The sequence below is a fragment of the Balearica regulorum genome, chromosome 2, assembly GCF_011004875.1.
Source record: "Balearica regulorum gibbericeps isolate bBalReg1 chromosome 2, bBalReg1.pri, whole genome shotgun sequence".
Lineage (NCBI taxonomy): Eukaryota > Metazoa > Chordata > Aves > Gruiformes > Gruidae > Balearica > Balearica regulorum.
In genome coordinates, this window is record NC_046185.1 from 129,771,702 (window position 1) to 129,791,680 (window position 19,979).

A 19,979-nucleotide genomic window follows, 5' to 3' on the forward strand; every position below is an offset into this window, starting at 1 on the left:
TTTATCTTTGCAAAGCAGTTCTTTTACTTCTGGTAGGACATAAGCTACCAAGGTACAGTCTGTACTTAGAGCCTGTTAGGGTAAGTGCTTCACTTACCATTTGAAACATGGAATCTAATCAGTCAGTCATGTAACATACATACCTGACGCTCTAGGCAGTACAACTTATGTTAAGATATATAGTCCGAAAATACGGGCAATTTTATGATTCAGTCAAGTATCCGTGCTAGTCTTTTTCATACCATCGTCCATATAGAGCAGCTGTCAGTAGGCCAGAAGATGTTCTATTTTTGCTTATGAAATAGTGGTGGTTTTTCCAGCCCATGTGATCAGCAAAGTCCAAGGTAACACCAGATGTCAGCAGTAAAGGAAAGATATAAGGGGTACTCATATTTCCCCATAGCTGGAAATCTATCAGAGCAGTGGCATCCGTAACCTCCTGTCCGCAAGTGCTAAAGCTGAGACCACCACACTTTACTAATGCACAGGCCTGGACATAGTATGTACCATGCACTGTATGGAGCCCATCAAAAACTCCCAACGCATATAATTCATCAGTTAAAACAACTCTCCGAAAATTTAAGTAACAACAAAGGGTATTGGCACAAACCTGGAGCTCTCCTTTTTCCCCCCATACAGGAACAAAAGTAAAGTTGTCATACATCATTTCTGCGTAAAATAGGGGTGGTAACTGTTCACTTCCTTTTTCTGATACCCTGCCAGAGGTCTCTTGTCCCTCCTTAAAGCAAACTTGATCATCCATAGAGGGACTTATAAAAGTCTTACATGAGGGATGTAAGTTCTCTCCGAATCTTTCATTACTCTCCAAATTGGTTTTGTAGTCTGTGGTAATCACAGGAATTTCTGCTACTATGAGCTTGCCACCGTAACTTTCCATGTTGTGGTAGATGAATGACTTGACTGGAGTGTATATGCCACTCCCAGTCATGCCCAAGGTAGGGTGGTGGATATTAGCTGCCAAAATATTGATGTTGAAAGCTGTTGCAAAAGCTTGTTGAAATTCTACAGCAGACAGGAGCGGAAGCTGGTTCATCCAGGCAGTCGGATATACCACTTGTTTCAAATTGTATTGTCTGATGAGGTTCACTGCAGGCTCAAAAAAGAGTATATCAAAGCAAGTGAACATACCAAACTTGCCAGCAAAAGGGGTATCAAAGAGTTTATAGTCAGGCTCTGGAGGGGTATCAAAAGCGTATTCAAAATACAGATTGTGTTTGCGATACGTGGCTACCAGCATACCATCATCATCAAATGCCACATTGGTATTGAACTGGTATCTTCCATCGGATGGACAGTGAGGATCGGTGTGCTCACATGGCTGCTTAGTTCCTAAGTTTGCCACAAGGAATATTTTGTTCTTCAGCGCCATGCAGCTCAGACGCTGAAGAACCTGGAGAACAGCATGGGGAAACATAAGCACTTCAGAATGTGGAGGAGTAACTTTTCCTTAAGCAGCTATGACATATCTAATACTTTTCAAATTATTATTTTCAACTGGAAATTGAACACATTTGACCTTATCTATAAAATTTAAAGGTACTGACGATTTTGTGATATAAGCTATTGGAACCAGTAGTTTTCTAGACTGAAAAGTATTTCAGATACTAATTCCAAAATAGCTTTGAAAAAAATTATCTTACTGAGAAGTTAGTAAATAAATAAACTATTTCAAGGGTGTTAATTTTCAGAACCTTCTAACTGTTGCAGGAGCACTGATGGCTTTAAAACACTTAAAGTCAACTGAAAGCTCTGACAAGAGAGCATAACTGATCTGTGTGTGCCTTTAGAACAGCAGGCTTCTAATAATGATCATTTGCACCTGCAATGGCTTGTTCCTGCAATTAGATGGTTTTACTCTGAATTTAAAAAAAGTGATTACTAGCTACAGCCTGGAGAAGCAGAGATGCAAATGGATAGATTTTGCTTACTTATAGAAAGGAAATACAAAAAGTTACAGATCAAAGTATTAGTGGGATGTTTCTTTCACGCCATAGACAGCTGTACCAAAGACTGTCAGTACTGCAATCTCCACGTAGGATCTGAATTGCAAACTAAGTTCTTGCTTGTTTGCGCATCATCATTGGTAGTAAAGCTTCATAGGCCGTAGTAGGTCACCATTTACAACTGCAGTTAAGGTTTGCACGCAAATTCTGCTTAGTAGGCACGTGCATAATTGCTTAATTTTCATTATATTGATTAGTGTAACCTTAATAGGAATAAATAGTCTGTATTACTCAGCATGGCTATTTTCACTTTGGGTTCAGAACAGTTGATGAAAATATTGGGTTTGTAACCTGCAGGTCACATCTTCTGCAGTCACACTTGGTCTGTGCTAAGTTGTGACTTCTATTACATTATAGCAGGTCAAGTCCTGTTACTTGTGCTAGTCATTTTACACACAATCACTGAGTCAGCATGTTCTGATGTCATTAAGTCATTAAAACTGAGTAATAAGAACACATCAAAAGTGAAGATATCGCCATGTTGTTTTATATAAAACAATGTTCAAAATAAAACCCCATACTGCTAACAATGTATCTTACTAGACAGTAATTACACTTTCATAGGCTGGGGAGGGGGAGATTAGAAATCCAGATAGTTCATAGACCAGCTCATCTTCTTGCACGTATGTATCTAAAATCCTCCTCTACTAAGAATGAAACCAGCATAAACTGGGAGTTCACGAAAACAGAATCTGGTACTACGTGGTGTTAAACTTCTTGCTTACTTTCCTAAGCAAAACTACTAGAGCTAGTTTCTCACTTGGAGCACAAATCTGGCATTCAGTTATTCCACCCCTTCTACATTTACCTCTGTGTCATTGAACAAATATGACTCTCTGCATGGATTCCACTTCACAGACTGTGAATGCAGAACAAAATCTAGGTAAGGATAAATGGAGCTTCTGGTGAAGTTGAAGCCATGGATTCCATCTTCAGGAAAAACAATAATCTGTGCCCCCTGTATGCAAAACAAAGGCATATTGTGTAGGTAAAGCAAAACCAACCTAAATACGAAGGGGAAAAAAGGGACTCTCATGGGTAAAAGAGCTAAAGAAAGTTAAGGATAACCCAAGGATGTTTTGACATGAATGTAGTTGGAAAATATCTTTTCTTTGACTTCATAGTAGGCCTAACTGTGTATAAAAAAAGCTTATTTAACCTGGTGTATACCTTTAGCTTGAAAAATAACGTATTTGACGTTATTTTAAGAGTGTGCAAATAGGAGCAGACTTCATCCAAATTCTTACCAGAAGTATTTTCCATTCATGGGAGTAATGAGAATGACATCATTCACGTTGAAGAGTGATGATGTTAAAACTTGTCTTATTTTTTTCTTTCCAGAATTATGCCATTTGCAGATGAAAGGTGCTGTACCTGTGCCAATGGTGCTGCATCACTTAGGGCTACATACCACAATTAGGTATGTAGGGTTGATAGGGTTCTGGGAGTATTGTTTTCAAAAACAGCTTGCCTGTGGAAACAATTCTGGTAGATTCTGGTAGAAATGTAGCCATGCCAGAGATAGACTGGCTCTACCTGAAATTCAGGGAGATCTGTTCCTAAAAATTGATGATTCCTCTTAAATCAGACACAGCATCACTCACTCAAATTCCCGTGACTGTTCAAAAGTCAGTTCAAATGTATTACCTGTGCTATGGCTTTGGGATCATTTATGTGTCTTGGGTGCACTACTGCATAAAACTAGCTATCATGCTTCCAGACTGTGATGTCCAGTCATCTGAACTTCTCAAAAACAAAGAAATAAACAAACAAAAAATTTTCCATGTTTTCAAATTATACAAAACTTGTAATTCTTCTGTTGGAAAATTAACAGATTTCTGAAATTTGCAAGTCAGTTCTCTGCGTAGAGACAGTAATGCCTGCTTCTTCTGACTAGAACCAGCTTTGGGTTTTCTTGGGGAGGGAAGGAAAGGAAGCTGTGCATAAGAACAGCCAGAAATAGTAGTGTCTCTCTCTCAATATATTTAGACTGAGAACCATTCCATGGAGGGTAGGAGAAAGGAATGGAAAACTTTACTTCCACAAAGTTGTTAATGGTGGAACATTCATTTCCAAAGCATTTAATTTCCTTAGTTTTTAGAAACATTCAGGAATTTCCATTGAGAGCACTGGAATAAAATCAAACCCAAAGACAGCTGCCTGTAAGACAATCTTTCAGTAAAAACATTCCATTTAAGAAAACAGAAAGAAGCTAGGTATTCAGACCAAAATAGAACATTAATTTCCCTACACTAAATAACTACAGGCGTGTTTTTCCAAGCTTGGAATAACTCAAGTCAGGCGAGCTGCTAATTGGCCTGATTTTCTTCAGAGCTGCTGGCAGGTCAGAATGTCTGAAAAACCAGACCATAGTTATGTATATAAATATGGCTTTAGTTGCCTGGGAACACAAATGTGAAAGATTATCCTCGAATAGCATCTTACTCTATATATATACATAGGACACGCGCAACTGCTACTAAGCTGCGGCATACCTGTCTTGCAGCAGCCACTACTTGCTGTTCATAGATATCTAGGTTTCTGCCCATGAGTTCCAGCGCAGACTGTCGATCAACCAGGGCTGTTGGGTTAGGACTCAGTATGGACTCGTGTTCATACACAGCAGCAACATAATGCCCCTCCCTCTTAACTCTTCCAGAGACAACTTGATAGCAGAAGAAACAGATGGACAGCTTCCAGCACAGATCCACCATGGTGTATGCCATAAATCTAGAGGAAAAAAAAAAACCAAAAACCAAACAGGTGGGGGGGTGGAGCTTGAGCAGCAAATAATGCCAGGAATTTAAATTTACGATTAAATACAGACTGCAATGGAGACTCTTAGTGGTGTTTGAACTGAGTATGTTGTTTTTAAATTCCTGAACGACCACGTGCATATTGTTTCTGAACCTTCAATCTCTCTACGTTGGTGCTTTAAATAACTGTGCCCTGTTTAAAACATTTTAGCTTCATATATAGTTCTACTGATCTCCTTGCTTTGTCTCCCTCTCCAATTAACTTTATTATTCATTTATAGATCTTTTGCACCATATATCAAAACATCTTTGGGAAAAGTTAAACGCAGCTCGCAAATTTGCAGTTTCTGCCTCATTTGGTGATGAAGGATGTATTTAAAAGTAGCATTTCCTAAAATTATTTGGACACTATATTTAGTAGTCAAGTAATGATATAACTTATTTTATCAATACAGAAACAGGTAATTGCCAAAAGAATTACACTAGACACTACTTCTGCATTTATCTATCGTTCTATAATTAAAATGCCTCTCCTGATGATGGATTATGGATTCACTCTATTCCAATTCCACATATGTAATTAACAGACTAATTTGTCTCATACAGTGCAGCTTTTTTCAACATTTATGTAAATGCTGAGCGCAATTCAGATCTGCATTCCTCCTGTACAGTGCATGTAAGTAAGCTTAAAAATACTTTCACAGTAATAGTAATAAAGCAAAAATCCATACAAAATGCAGAAAATTTGCATTACTGAGCTTTTCTTAGAAAGAAAAGAGAAAAGAAAAGAGAAAAGAGAAAAGAGAAAAGAGAAAAGAGAAAAGAGAAAAGAGAAAAGAGAAAAGAGAAAAGAGAAAAGAGAAAAGAGAAAAGAGAAAAGAGAAAAGAGAAAAGAGAAAAGAGAAAAGAAAAGGAGAAAAGAAAAGAAAAGAAAAAGAAAAAGAAAAAGAAAAAGAAAAAGAAAAGAAGAATTAGTGAGTCCAGAAGGCTGGCGCACTCTCTCCCATATGGGCTCCCCATGTAGCCTTTTGACTTCCCAAGTTGGGAAAATACTGTGATAGCCCAGTCTTCAAGTTTGGTTACTGACTTTTTAATTGTATTTGGTCTTTGGTAACTCTTATCCAAGAAAAAAAGAGTTCCAAAACAGTCTTAATGCCTTTCAGTCTTTGAGATTCACAACTCCCTGAATTTTTTCAAAGCAAATACAGACTGAAAGACACATGCATGAAAAGCATGTGCCTTCTCTTGTTCCCATTAGGAGTTCAGTAGGAAGAAAAAAAAAAAAGAAATTTTAAACTAATCCCATTTTTATGTTTATTCATGTTATATTAAAGGTAGTTTTGTACCTAAAAATCTATGGTAAGTTAACTTATGTCTTTTCTTAAATTCTAAAACGAAAAGCAGCTAATAAGCAATCCTCAATACTGCCTCGGGGTTTTTTGTTTGTTGGGTTTTTTTGTCTAAGCACTCACTGGTTTAGTATCTAACAATGAACAAATTCAAGTGTGAGGAAAGCTATTAAAAAAGCATTTAGTAAGTAGTACCTTAGGTTAAGTCACTTTGCTTCCATGAGCTCTACACACTATTTGCAACACTGGTTTGATAGCAACACAATCCCGTGTAGGACAGGAAAATCATAACCTTAGTGCCTATGGGAGACAGAAGACTTGTTTGCTCAACCAAAAAGTTTCAATATGTAATAACACTTATTAAGGGTCCAGGACTAACTTACCTATTAGATGCTGCTAAGCTCAACTACATATTAATATTTTCTTGAGCTTTTATTTGCCAATGTGTCCATATATACATGCCTTCAAAGGTAATTTTAAGTTACCTAAAGCACAATAAAAACAGAATAAAGCCTTGGCATCTCTGTACACAGTTGTATTAAGGATAATTCATTTATAGAAACAGTTTTGAGAAGTGATGTACAATAAGCTACCCTTGCTATTCTGCATCTTGAGAAAAACACTTGGTACTTGAGGCGGGGGCGTGATTTGGCAAAGCGTATCAAGAACAGTGGATCCTACTTTGTCCTGTGCAGCTCAGCTTTGCAAATGAAATACCAAGGTACACGTGAAGATACAAAGCAGTAGCAGGGGGAGGGAGAGGAGAGGTGGGAAGCCTCTTACAGTAAGGAAGCGACTGAAAACAAAACACATTGTGTTGCACTTCACTGACAAAACTATCTTTTCTATTTATGTCATCCCTTCAGAGCCAAAATGCCTATTTAGGACAGGAATGGGTTCTAGTCAGCCATTCCTCAACAAAGTTGTCAGCTAAGATGGAATTAGAATTCATCATTAGTAGCAATGGAAAAAGTTGGAGAGTTGCAGATCACAGGATGTAATTGCTATGCATCAGAAAAACAGCCTTTTTGCTTTCTAAGCCAAACACACTAACATAAAAAATTAACAGGTAATGGGCTTCTACAAAATGTTGTATTTTACTGACATGCTTGGAGAATTTTCATTTTTCAGCCACAGTTTATTTTCTGGTGGTCAGAACCATTCAAAGTACTAATCTGAATCCCTTCCTCTTCTAGATGCACAAGAGATTTAGCACTGAACATCTGACTACACAATCTCATCTGGCTGAACCTGGGCAACTAAAATAATAACTAAAATAATTCCTCCAAGTCCTTACCCTTGGCTGTGATTACTGCTAGTCCCACTGACAATGGCTGAGCACTTACGTGAGTGCTCCTTAATGCCTTTCCCCTATTTGACAGCTTAAACAACAGAACCCTACTAATTAATGGATTGCTTCTAACAAGGAGAGCTGTGACAAACTCCAAGGCTGGGCTTGGGGATAGTAAACTTTCCAGCCAAAATAAGGATGCCATGAGGGTTTACTCAGCCCTTAGGCTGTAAGACTCCAAGTAAGTCTCAGCCACATTCTGTTGTGGGGTTTTTTGTTTGGTTTGGTTGTTTGTTTTATTTTTCCTAATGGAAATTGCTATGCTAATAAATCCTTTCCTTGAAGAGAAGTTAATTTGTTTAGGGTCTACAGAACTGTCACCTCACCTGAGCCATGACTTTAAAAGGAATTTTCAGGAACTGAAATGCTTTATCATTTAATCTCCTTTTCTATCCCTTTCCTGTGATTTATGTGGTCTTTTGCCTGGCAGATAACACTTCAGTAGGATCATCTCTCCCAAATATAACTATTTCATAGCAGTATCACTGTCATGCAGTCACAGTATTCTATATAGTTCTATACAAAAGGTAAAAAGAATAGTGTTTAAGTTTGGATGCCAATCCAGGCAAGTTTTTCCTCCAGTCACAGTGCAGACTGTTTTCCTATTCGGTTTTTCAGAACCATCTATCTCTGTACATCATTGTGAATTAAAGCATCCAGTCACTCGCTTTTCAACAAATCTGGAAATTTAGAAGTTTGTCAACTTTCACCATACCTAGATGTATACACAGAAAAAGGCAATACATACCCTGCTTCTTAGCACTTTTATACTCTGAAGAATCCAACAGACTGTAAAAAAACAGAAGTAGCACAGCACTAGTTTGGGTCCTCTTAAGTGATTGATAGTAAATGCCTGTTAAGCTATAGTAACATAAATGGTAATAATTACTAGGCAAAATATTACATTTGCTATGAAAAAAATAATTAAAAGCCTTTTTTACATTGAGTGATATCCATGAATTGTGATGTTGCCATTCTAATATACAGAATGTATAACACAACAGCCCCTACATAAATGTAAAAACATAGTGAAATTCTAGTTTTTTCAACTGATCCCTCCTATTTGCTGCTTTTATATTCTGCACTATATTTTAGTAATTTTACTATCTGTGTTTTTATGAAGGTGTTTTTAGCAACACAGTCATAGGTCAATGTAAACAGTATCTTGCATTTCCTTTTCTGAAAAAAAAAAAAGTTTATTCTGTGTGCAATGCACTGTATATCCTTGCTCTAGTTTCCTGGCTTTTATCCAGAGGTACAGTCTATTTTTATAGAATGCTGCCCATTCTAATATAATGTTTTATGAAACCTTGTTTACATTTCACAGGATTCCTGAAATATGCTTTGTCTCCTAATTAAAAGATTTTACCTAAGTTGTTGATGGAGTGAGGATGAATTGAACACTGCCCAACACTAGCGGTTCAGCTCAAACAACTCAAGATGGTAGCACAACCGCCAAGTCAGAGGGCGGGACGGAGCATTATCATCAACCACATCACTTCTCAGACACATGTAAGCTTGGTGCAGCCAGGATGGGCAGAGCCTGGTAAAATTGTGCGCACCATCTTTCCATGGGGATTTTGGAGAAGCGTCTCACACTACGTTTCTGCTTCTCCTCAGAAATGCTGGCATCGGGTATCTTCATCTAAAACCACCCTGTACTTTGCCCCGCTCTGTGTTAGCACTCCCTGACCAACTCCACAAAGCTGTAGTGTTACGCTGCGGGAGCGGCCGCCCGTTACGAACGCAGTTCGCCCGGCGGGTCCCACAGGCCTTCGAGGTCGAGCTGCCGCACGCCAAGTGCGGCCTAAGGGGAGCCTGGGCCGCCCGGTGAGCTCGACCACCCGCTCCCGCTGTGAGGCCGATCGCGAGGCGAGGCGCAGGCCTCTGCTCGCGCTTCCCGCCCTTCTCCCGCCCCAACCGCGGAGAGCTGCGCCCCGCACGCGCCACCACGGCCGCTGGCGGCACCGCCCCCTAACGGCCACCCAACCCCGCACGCGCCACCGCACCGCCACCTTCACGCTGCTCCCCCGCGCGACTCGAGGCGTCGGGCCGCTCCCGCCGCCTGGCGGCTGCTCCGCGCTCGGCACCGCCACAGGCCTACGGCTGCGTGGGAAGGGCATGCGCCTCCGGGGCTCTGATTGGGTGCCCACTCTAGCCAATAGGAGGCTTCCCCAGCCTCCGCCCTAGTCCCCGCGCCGCCTGCCAATGGGGTCAGAGGTGGATATTCGCGGCCCCCCGGGCCCGCCCCCTCCGCTGTCTCATTGGTCGGACGAAGTGCCAGTCAACTGCACCCGACCTTCGGCCGGGGGTCTTGTTCTGTCCGCCTTGCCGGTAGGCGGCTTCGCTCTGTGTTGGGGTCGGGGCTGCGCGGAACCGGAATGGCCTCCGGGAGCGGTGCGGAGAGGGACGCTGTCAGCGGGGCCCAGCTCATCGCTGAGTCCCTCAAGGCTCAAGTAAGAGCGCGGGGGCGGGGAGACCGGCGAGCAGCTTCCCTACGGCGGGCAGGCGGGGACAGTTCCCGCCGCCTTCGCGGCGCGGGGGTCGGCCGGACCGGGCCACGGGTGCCCGCGGGGCTGGAGAGAAGCGAGCGTACGCGGCAGGACTCACCCTGTGTGCCGCTGCCCTTCTTCCGGAGGCGGGCAAAGCGGGCGAGAAGGGTTCGCCTTGTCGCTCTGTGGGAAGGAGGGAGGTGCCGCCGCCGCAGCAGCCCAGTGAGCGAGTCCCGCCCGGGAGCGGCCCGGCCCCGGCGCGTCCCAGTGCCGCCGTGAGGGAGTGACCCCTGCGCCGCTTTCCGCAGTCCTGCAGCTCTTCTTAGGAGCTCAGCCGGTACCCGCGTTACCATCCGGCACTGCGGCTGCCCTCTGCCGCCCTGCCTGTGGCAGCTCCTCCTTTGCAGTTACCAAAAGTCAGAGTTGTCTCTAAACTTGAAATGGTGCTGAACTGGTACGGACTGGTCTCAACGGGAAACTTTATGTTTGGTCTGTGAGACACGAAAAGGTAGTTCGGTTGTAATAAAAATAAGCATAGTCTTTTCACCTAGAAGTTTCTTGGGCATGGTACTATCCCAGTTGTTTCTTGGGACCTTTTTTTCTGGTAATTCTCTGTGAAAGCGTAAGAACGTGTGATGATACAAGCAATTTTCAGAAGAGGCAAAGTTGACAACCTGAGAAACAGGAACATGATATAGCAGAGATATCCCGAGTAAAAAGTGGTCAGTTGAAAAAGCTAAGCGTATGTTGACTGAGAAGCTGGGCTGAACAGCTGTGGAAGCACTGGATTCTGGAGGCCTACAAGCAGTGGAACAACTACACAGGACTGAGCTGCACACACCAGCTGCCATCATGTATGTTCCCACAGCGACCTGTGAACTTCTATGTGAATATATCTGTTGTTACAATTTACCTTTAGATTGCCTGCATAGTTAGTATGACTGTGTTAAACATGTTTATTAAAGCTGTCTTTTGGAAACAATTCTGATTTCTTCTAACATTTTTTCTTTTTAGAGTATTGAATACATGTTTGGCATTGTTGGTATTCCAGTCACTGAAATTGCAATTGCAGCCCAAGCAGTTGGAATAAAATATGTAGGAATGAGAAATGAACAAGCGGTAAGTATATATCTATAGTAGGACCAGTTCTTTCTTTGAATTGTTTTATAATGGAAAGAAATTTAATTTATCTTTTCTTACCAGGAAGAATGCTGTCTCTGAATGTTCCTTTAAAGAACCTGTAGAGAAGCAGTTACTGTCCTTTAGAATAAGGGAGTGCACTGGTGGCTTGGGTTGTGTGCTTTTTTTTTTCCCCCTTCCACTTTTAAGTGCTCCCTCCTTTTCTCATAAGGGAATTGCAACTTTTTTTTTTTTTTTTTTTTTCATTTTTAGATGCCTTTCTCCGATAAGGGAGAGAAGATAGCAGGGAAATAGGGAGGAAAAAAATGTGAACAAAGCATTCTACTGCAGAAAGGAAAAAATCATCAATTTTGTCTCCTTCAAGTAATATATTGTCAGATTTCATCTGACACTTTTTGGGAGGCTCATCCAGGTTTTTTGTTTTTCTGTAGCTTTCTATAGACTTTCCATGATACCTCTCCCTTAACATTTTCTACTGTCATTTTCTTTAGCTTATGTCCTCCTTTCCAAATTAGGACAATATTACCACTCTCTCTAATTGGTAGTATTTTAATTCCTTTTTTAGTGCTTTTTTTAGCTATTTTTTTCCTTTTTGTTTAAAAGGGTATTTTACTTGGGAGTTATTACATGCAGACCTAAAAAGGTAGTTTTTTCCTTTCTTGCGGTGCCCAAAGAGGAAGGTTTTGCTACCGATAAACTTGTCCTGACTATTTTCAATAATTGTAGTATCTTTTTTTCCTAACTGTGTTTTAAAAGCTCACCAGATAGCAAACCATAGAAAGTTATAATGCTTCCGAATGTTCAAAATCAAGCACAAGCATACACTTAGACAGTCTTAATTGTATATGTTTCAGCTTTATTGTCTTAAGCATCAGAAGTTAGATTCAAGCTCATTAGCATTTTGATGTTGTGCCACTAGTTCTCCACTTGTTTGGTTTACCCCAGTAGTAACTCTTTAAACATTCAGTAGTTTCGTAGGTGGTCTGAGGTTGAGTATAATAATCTCAGGTTTATACCTGATTTTCAAGGATTGCTACACAATCTGATTCTGTATGGGACTGCTAGCAAATGGACCATCAGCTTTCCATACTCAGAGTTATTCTACTGCATTTGTCAATTTTCTATAGCTGATGCCAACAAATAAATAAATACTGTGATTATTATCTTATCAGGAGATTTTTCTTGTCTTTTAACTCATTTATGGATTCTGTCTCTCTATGAATGCTATTAATTAGAATTCTACCACTTTTAGAAGGAACTCCTTTTAATAGTCTGGACCTGCACAGTATTCAGGTGGCTGTATTTTGCAGCAGTGTTCTTTTTCTGTTTTCCACCATGTAGTTCATAGCCTTCGTGCATTGTCCCAGACATCAATAAAGTATTAAAATAGAAGTTCTCCTAAATCTGGTGGTCACGAGCTGTATGTTTTGCTGTCTGATCCTTGGAATGTGAGAATTTATAGAAAAGTGCAGATCTCTATATGGAAAATCTGTAAAATGAGAGAGGCAAACATACACAAATATGATTAAAAGGTGTATTTGATTCCTTTGAAGGACTGGGAATTCAACACAGTCTTTATATTCCTGTATGTCATTTAGCAAATATTGTAGTTTTAGCATTGGTTATTAACATGATTAAAATTAATTTTCTCATGTGTCTGCAATTAACAGAAGATTGCTTTGCACTGCCAAATGAGATGCTGTCCTATTTATCACTCTTAGTAGACTCTTTTTCGTTAGATTGAAGAAGACAAGAAGCATTCTGCTGTGTAAATGGTGAGGTACTTTTGCTTAGGGAATAACAATAACATGAAGACTTGTTTTTACATCAAAATGTCAGTGTTTCTCTTCTTTGGGGAATGGAAGATGATGAACAAAAATGTATTTTGTTTTGTTCTTTGTCCTTTGTCCTCAGTGAAGACAGAGTCATTGCTTTGGCAGAGGAGAGAGTCGAAGGTTGTACACGGTATATTCAAGATATACTTAGGCTTTAGACATGTCATAGTTTTAATTGTCTTAAGTTTATTGGTTGTGTGGTCTGGCTGTGGAGGATACATATCCAGCAGCTTCCTTTATTGATGAAGACAGCTGTATATGATCTGACATATATGGAAAACAATGTTTTTCCAGGAGTTGCATTTCTGCCTCATTTCTGGGCCAGTTGTAGCAAAAGCCCATAAAACTGCAGAATAAACTGTTTGACTAGAAAAACCAAATTAAAGCATGAAGTTAAAAGCTGAGTAGTACTACCAGTATCTGTTAGCTAATCTCCCATGGCCTGCTACATGGCATAAGTTTGCTAGAAGCAGTTTAACCTGTGTCCCATGTGCCCCTTGAAGGCTATTTATGTTGAAATTCGTTAGGGGGGTGTGTTTGTGTATCTGTCCCGGGGTAATTAGAGATTACTGTGATTGTTTAGAAGACTGATGACCCAGCTCAGTGTTAAACTTCAAAAAACTCCTTTACTAGATTGTTATTCATTAACAACGCACATTGCTAATGTTTAGTTCTTAATCTCTAATAATAATTATCACTACATATTCAAAGCAATCTCTTCTTAATAATCATATTCTAAGATGGTCATAATTATACGATATGCTGGAGCTGGTGCAGTGTGGTTTACACTGATGGTACCAGCTGTCAAGGGAATCAGGCTTGAGAACCCTTCAATAAGGGCAGCTGTAGCCAAAGTGTGTGTCATTTTTCTCCACCCCTCATATTAAAGACCTCTTTTTATAAGGCATTTCAGTCTCTGAACAGCTCTTACCCCTTGTCCTCCATGCCTGGAGTATGGACTGCATGGTGCTGGATGGGTGTCACTTTCCCAGGCCAAGACAGTTGCCTTACCTCTGCACCTCTGTTGGTTGGTTTTTTTGTTCTGGGTTGGTTGGGTTTTTTTCTCCCTTGCTTAGCCGTTGCTGCTTTCCCTAGAGCAAAAGCAGTGTCTTCCCAGCTCTCAAAGTTGTGCTTTTTCAGTGACTAATAATTGGCCATCAGTAAGTTGCTTATTATTCTGGGACTGCTGCTTTCAACCTGCGTCCATTTTTTCAAGGCACTTAAGTTGCATGCCATTAAAAAAAACCATCATGTACCAAGCTCAGGTTCATACAGCAAGTTCTCATGACAAGCCCTACAGGAACATTTAACATTAGGTACAATTAACATAAGGGTTTCAGGCCTGCTTGTATGCATGGCAGCACTATTTTGACTGGGCCACTGGGCACAAAAATGCTTTACTGTTGTTTACTAGCTATGTTGTATTCATTTGCTTGTGTTTGAGGTGCAAACAGAATAATTTAATGAAACCCTGCTTAGTGTGCTTCTACTTGTATGGGAGCAACAAGCCTCTGCTTTGGCCACAGTTCAAACCCAGCACTTACAGGTGGTTGCAAACTTTGAGTTCAGTGCCTGCATCTGGACCTCCTACATTCCTTCCTAACGTTGATTGTGGGTTTGGTGGTCATTGGCATTTTATATGCCTACATCCTTCTTGCCTGCCTGAGGAAAATAAGAGTCTGGTTTCAGCTGATCAACTATGTTGTGACCTTAACAGATGAGTGCTATTACTCATCTTTTAGTGGTGGGGACGCAAGGTTCATAAGTAAAATGGGTTTTCATTCTTACCATTTACACCAAAAAAAAAAATAAATCTTGTAAGTGTACCTTCAAAATTATTTATGATCTCCTTTCCTCTAAATACAGATAGATTTAGTCATGTTGCTGCATTGCAGAATGAAGCAATAAAAGTTTTAATGGCAATGACTGTACGTGAACCCAAATTCTGTGTGCTGCTTTATTTTGCCACTCAATTCTAAAAAATTATTGCCATGGAAACTGAACACCATGCTTTGAGATCCATTAACAGGATTTTTAGTAACACCTACTCCAAATATTTCTGAACGTTTGCACACAGATATATCATCAAATTGTTATCTAATTCTTGAATATTAGTGATATTTTTCTTCTCCACGTCAGAGGCTTATGAAAAGTAGAAAGATTTTTCTTGTCCATGTACTTTTTTGTCAACTATCCTAATGCTGCAAAGAAAATAACGGCTAGTTATTATTCCTTTATTAAGCCCCACATTTTTCTCAAACAATTGATCTCTATTTGTAGGAGCATGAGGATATTAAAGACAGTTTCTCCTTCTGTGTAAAAGCTTGTAATAAGCCTATGTTTTCACTCATTGAAGCTGAGATTGCTAATGTGCTGTGTTACCTAGGATTATTCATAGGTTTGAGGAAAATGTATAATAGCTTTGTAAACTTTTAGAAGGAGATTTTTTGTTACTTATTCTTCTTACCACAATAGTACTCAAATAAAACTAAAAAAACAAAATCCCAACTCTGTTTCAAAATGAGAGGCAGGCTATACGGCCAGGAGCTTACTTTAAAAAAAAATTTCGAAAATTACTTTTTTTTCCACTAAGTGTTAGGACTTGCTGAATTCAAGACAAAAGCATGAGTATATGAAGGAGAGAGTTGGCAGTGTCACATGTGTGATCATTTGGAATCCTTTAGAATTCTCGGGTCACCCATAAGCTTCTGTTTCTACTTGATCACTTGTTACCAGGTGAACTTTATATCTGAATGTTTAATATTACTACTGGAATTACATAAAAACTTACTCTGTAATAATACTGCTGCTGAGCTATATTAACACATAGAATCATAGAATGGGTTGGGTTGGAAGGGACCTTAAAGATCACGTAGTTCCAATACCCCTGCCATGGGCAGGGACACCTTCCACATGTTGTAGGTATTACTTTTGTGAAAATTACTCAAAACGCTTTAAAATGTCAAAGTTTTCTTTAAAATGTCAAAGTAGCTAAAGCTAAGCGTGATACCAGAAATGGAGCGAGAAGTACTTCAGCAGCTCAGCTTGTAAAAGATAATCCCTGATCTTCTAATGAATCTTTCCAGTGTGTGCTTTCAACCTTTTCCTGAATTTTTGAAATACGATGAGTCATTCCAGTGATGGCTGGATTTCCTTTTGTTGCCTCTCTCTTGTAAATCCGTCTTCCATATTAGTCTAGAAGGCAGTAGAAGGCAGAAGTTTCTTATGCTGTGCTGTTCATTTTGCCTCCCTTGTTGTGGGGATTTTCTTTTATGTTGTTTTTTTCATTTTTTAAAACATAAATATTCCTAATGTAATAAATAGCCTGAAACAACAGAAGTCTGAAATGTGGAGACGAGTTTTGAAATTTTTCATATAAGCCTTCATTGAACACGCCTTACTATGGGAAGGGAGAAGGAGTGCTTCTACTTACATTTAAGCTCTAATGATCAGGGCAAAATCTGTACCTGCTTATTTTCAGTATTTTTGTTGAAAGTTATGTACAAGATATCATTAAATGTATATATAATAATAACTGTATAATTAACTCCAGTATTTTCAATAGGCCTGTTATGCTGCATCTGCTGTTGGATATTTGACTGGCAGGTACATTCCATATTTATTTATAATAATATTAACTATGTTAGACTCAACAGTTAGAAGCTAGGAATGTTTTTCTGTTTTGGAGCTGGGTGTTTTTAGTGTGTGCAGATGTAGGGCAGTTAAAATGGAACATGAATTTTAAAATAACTTGTCAATAACGGTTATCAATATTTCTGTTGCTGTGCTTCAGGGCAGGAACAAGGAGGTACTTAAGCTCATATAATATTGTCTATCTTATAACTTCACTTTCTCTCTTTTAATTTCTGAATAGTAGTTTAACACCACCGGTATCAGGGGCGGAAATCACACCACCATTGTTTGTTGTGACTTGGTGGACCTGCTATACCTTAATCTGATCATCTGGGCGTATTACTCAACAAATACCTTATCAATACAATGACTGATCATATGCCTTCCAGTCTCCTATGTGCTGCTTCTGACACAAAAGGCTGGCTTTTCCTCTTTTCTACTGCATTTTGCTTTTAATGTTGTTGGGAAGTGTTCTGTGGCCTGTGACTTGTGCTTCTTGGGTATCCCATGGGTCCTCCTCTAAAGTAAACATCAGGTGTCTGCTTGCTCACAATTGCAGACCCGATGATGCAAGTGATCATTCCTTATTCTGCCAGCAAGCATGATGCCTGTGTTACACAGTTTTGTAGTTTTTCTTCCTTTGAATAATCCTCTGGAAGTAAGCTGATTTTTTTTCTGATACATAAAGAGTCTGTAAAGCTACTAAAGAATGCTCAGTAGTAAGAATTGTCATTTTTATCTCATCACCTGGAATAACAAGTGCCCCTGCCTGAATTAAACTATAATAAACTTTGTGTTGAATCAAATGCACTTCTTCCTTTGTGAGCTTTCTTCATTGATACCTAGTGCTAAAGTGGAGTTGAGAGAACTGCAGACGTAAGTGGCTTACCAAATTCCATATAAATGCTAGATGATGGAGTAAATGCAATCAAAGAAGTAAGGAGCTGTGTTATGATGAGCCTGCATGTGTTACAGACCTCTATGAGGGTGGCACATAACAACTGCTCACTTGCTTTTTCAATTGGATTGATACAGGTAAATCACTTCTCATTCCCATGTCTATCTTTAATCCTTCATACAAACCCCTTGCCATTCATACGTTTTGATGACATGAGTAAAACTTTAATATTTTATATTTTGACATGTTACTAATTTGTGTTGGTGATCTATTCTGTGTTCCTTGTGCTCACTTTCCTTTTTCTCTATCTCTTTTTTTGTTTGTTTGTTTTTCTGTAGACCAGGAGTATGTCTTGTAGTGTCCGGTCCAGGTTTTTTACATGCCCTTGGTGGGATGGCAAATGCAACCATGAACTGCTGGTAATTTAACTACATTTTTCCTTTAAAATTCTGATAATTGTTTGCTGTTATTTGTTGCAGCTGTTGAGCTCCGCAGTATTTAGTACAGGACTTTTTTTTTTCTTTCTTGTGGGTAATAAGAAGAGAATTCTTCATTTATCAACCCTAAAAGTAATTTAGTTCTGTTTTTTGTATTCTCATGGATAAAATTCTCCTTTTTTGTCCTACCCCATATATTGGAAAATCTATCAGTATAGCTGATTGTGTGGATATATTTGAAAATGAAGTCGATATTCAGCCTGTTATGCTTTATTGATTGTGGAGAGTCCTAGAGGTTTTTTCTAAATTTAAATCCACAGTAGTAATTTGAATTACTGTATTTCATATGTGAACAAATTGACAACTGCATTGTTAAAATCCGTATTTGCTCCCCACGCAGACATTTAGAGCAGTAATTAAGTATTGAATTAAACTATGTACAGAATGATAGCATTTACTCCCACAAGCCTTCACAGAGTCATGGCAACTTTAGCTGGTCTGCCACTGAAAGCTGTTCAGAAAGCTGTGTGAGCTATTTTGGGTAGAAGCTCTGCTAATACTGTTGAGTTAACTGGGCCTGTTTCATTGGACAGCAGCATGAATACTTGGGCAGGCACTGTAGAGAAGGAGTGTTGCAAGGGAAGAGCAGGAGTAGCCCAAGGAAAGGAGATGAAAATACAATATACACTGAAGGGTTTGTTTACACCAATCTAATACAGAGTGCCACAAAAAGGAACATAGCTCCATGTCATCTCCACACCTTTCTCCTGGCCATGTGCTCCTGCTGCTTGCCCTCTTAACTGGCTCTGGCACTTGTCTGCCCCAATAATTACATTCAGTTCATTATTATGGCAATACGCTGAGCCAGCAAAAATATGTAAATAATGTCATGTTAGATAAGTGATCTAAATCAGTTCACTCTGCTGTCAGGCAAGCATCAAGCACCTAGGCGAGGGAGGGAGCAGATTATGCAGCTGGGAGCAGAGGTAAGATACATCCTGAAGTTCTCATCTCACCATGTCAGGGAATTAGAACTGAGACTTTTGATCTGTGGCAGAGAAACAGCCTGGTTAGGAAGCTTGCATCTAGATATATATATCCCTAGATTTTATGGGTGATTAAATTTAGCATTATATATTGAGCATGCCGTAAATGTTTCAGCTTAACACCTTGTATAGATAAATGCAGCTGAAGGAAAGGTGGTATCTGAAGAGAAATGGTTTAGGAGAAAAAGCGTAGAAAGCTATTGACCCATTACTGAGGATGAATGAGCAGATTAATAAGCCAGCCTTCTCTTATTAAGTCAGTATTTAGCATTTTAAGGAGTTTGAGTTTGACCTACAAACTGAATAAAAGGCCAGTTTTCGTTCACTGTAGGACAATAATTTATTGTATTTTCTGGAAATTATAATAAAAATGTGTTCCTGTGCTATATGTAACATATATTATAAACTAATGCTGCCTTTCTCACATAGCTATGAACTAATTTAAGAACAGGACACTAGTAGGCATGTTAAATTTTTGTTCATCTCTTTGGTCTTTGTGTTTTGGTTTGTTTTGTGTTTGGTGTTTTGGTTTGGGTGTGGGTTTTCTGGGATTTGGTGTTTTGGGGGTTTTTTTAGTAAAAACTGAATGCAGGTTGAAGTGCTGTCAGGTGCTCAGCTAATTTCTGCTGTGTTCCAGATTGTATACAATGACAATCTAATCTTTCCGAAAAGATTGTTTCCTACTGTGTTTCTTAGTTCTAGTGTTTATGCATGTTACAATGCCTCTAATGAGCAAACATCATCTTAACACTTTTTAGATCAATCAGTACTTTTTAGCTCTTTAGATTAGCTGTTGTCATTCCTCTCAAACCATCTTCTCACCCATGTTATCAAACTTTAATGAATATTGCTAGCAGTATGACTTGGTTTTAGAATTTTACTGCTAAATGCATTTAGAATTTTACTGCTAAATGCAGATCACTTAATACAGCCAGACTATCCTAAAACTAGTGACTCAAAAGCCGCTAGGAAGTCTACTGGCTCTCACACTGATGTTTAGAGTCCACTCCTGTGTAGT

The 19,979-nt window shown here is 39.5% G+C and overlaps 2 protein-coding genes across 13 annotated transcripts in view; one reads left to right on the forward strand and one right to left on the reverse strand.

The window, feature by feature from the left end:
* On the reverse strand, positions 1-10,231 carry BTD (biotinidase). 10 transcript variants are annotated; one of them, XM_075745892.1, is made up of 6 exons: positions 10,091-10,231; positions 8,229-8,269; positions 6,513-6,614; positions 4,520-4,754; positions 2,833-2,982; positions 1-1,411 (listed from the first exon to the last, which is right to left on the reverse strand). In XM_075745892.1, the coding sequence occupies exons 4-6, from the start codon at positions 4,748-4,750 to the stop codon at positions 227-229; spliced, it is 1,566 nt and encodes a 521-aa protein (XP_075602007.1). In that variant the 5' UTR covers positions 4,751-4,754; positions 6,513-6,614; positions 8,229-8,269; positions 10,091-10,231; the 3' UTR covers positions 1-226. The 10 variants fall into 10 exon arrangements, with proteins under 10 accessions (XP_075602007.1, XP_075602005.1, XP_075602004.1 ...); XM_075745890.1 differs by lacking the exon at positions 6,513-6,614; XM_075745889.1 differs by lacking the exon at positions 6,513-6,614 and having other exon boundaries at positions 8,229-8,341; positions 10,091-10,164.
* The window catches only part of HACL1 (2-hydroxyacyl-CoA lyase 1), a 23,134-nt gene continuing 12,957 nt past the window's right edge, over positions 9,803-19,979 (forward strand). The window contains exons 1-4 of one of the 3 annotated variants that reach the window (XM_075745882.1): positions 9,803-9,936; positions 10,987-11,091; positions 16,513-16,553; positions 17,817-17,897. In XM_075745882.1, the coding sequence (XP_075601997.1) occupies positions 9,862-9,936; positions 10,987-11,091; positions 16,513-16,553; positions 17,817-17,897 (302 nt within the window). In that variant the 5' untranslated portion in view covers positions 9,803-9,861. Of the gene's footprint in view, positions 9,937-10,304; positions 10,481-10,986; positions 11,092-16,512; positions 16,554-17,816; positions 17,898-19,979 lie in introns of those variants that run through there. The other 2 variants (XM_075745883.1, XM_075745884.1) reach the window with 2 other exon arrangements.

What these genes read in the sequence shown, in the direction of transcription:
- BTD (XM_075745890.1), bottom strand. Translation starts at nt 4,750, where the DNA reads ATGGCATACACCATGGTGGATCTGTGCTGGAAGCTGTCCATCTGTTTC. An exon ending in TAGTGGCTGCTGCAAGACAG is followed by an intron (nt 2,983 to 4,519) that starts GTATGCCGCAGC and finishes TTTTGCATACAG; the next exon opens with GGGGCACAGATTATTGTTTT. An exon ending in ATTTGTTCAATGACACAGAG is followed by an intron (nt 1,412 to 2,832) that starts GTAAATGTAGAA and finishes GCTGTTCTCCAG; the next exon opens with GTTCTTCAGCGTCTGAGCTG.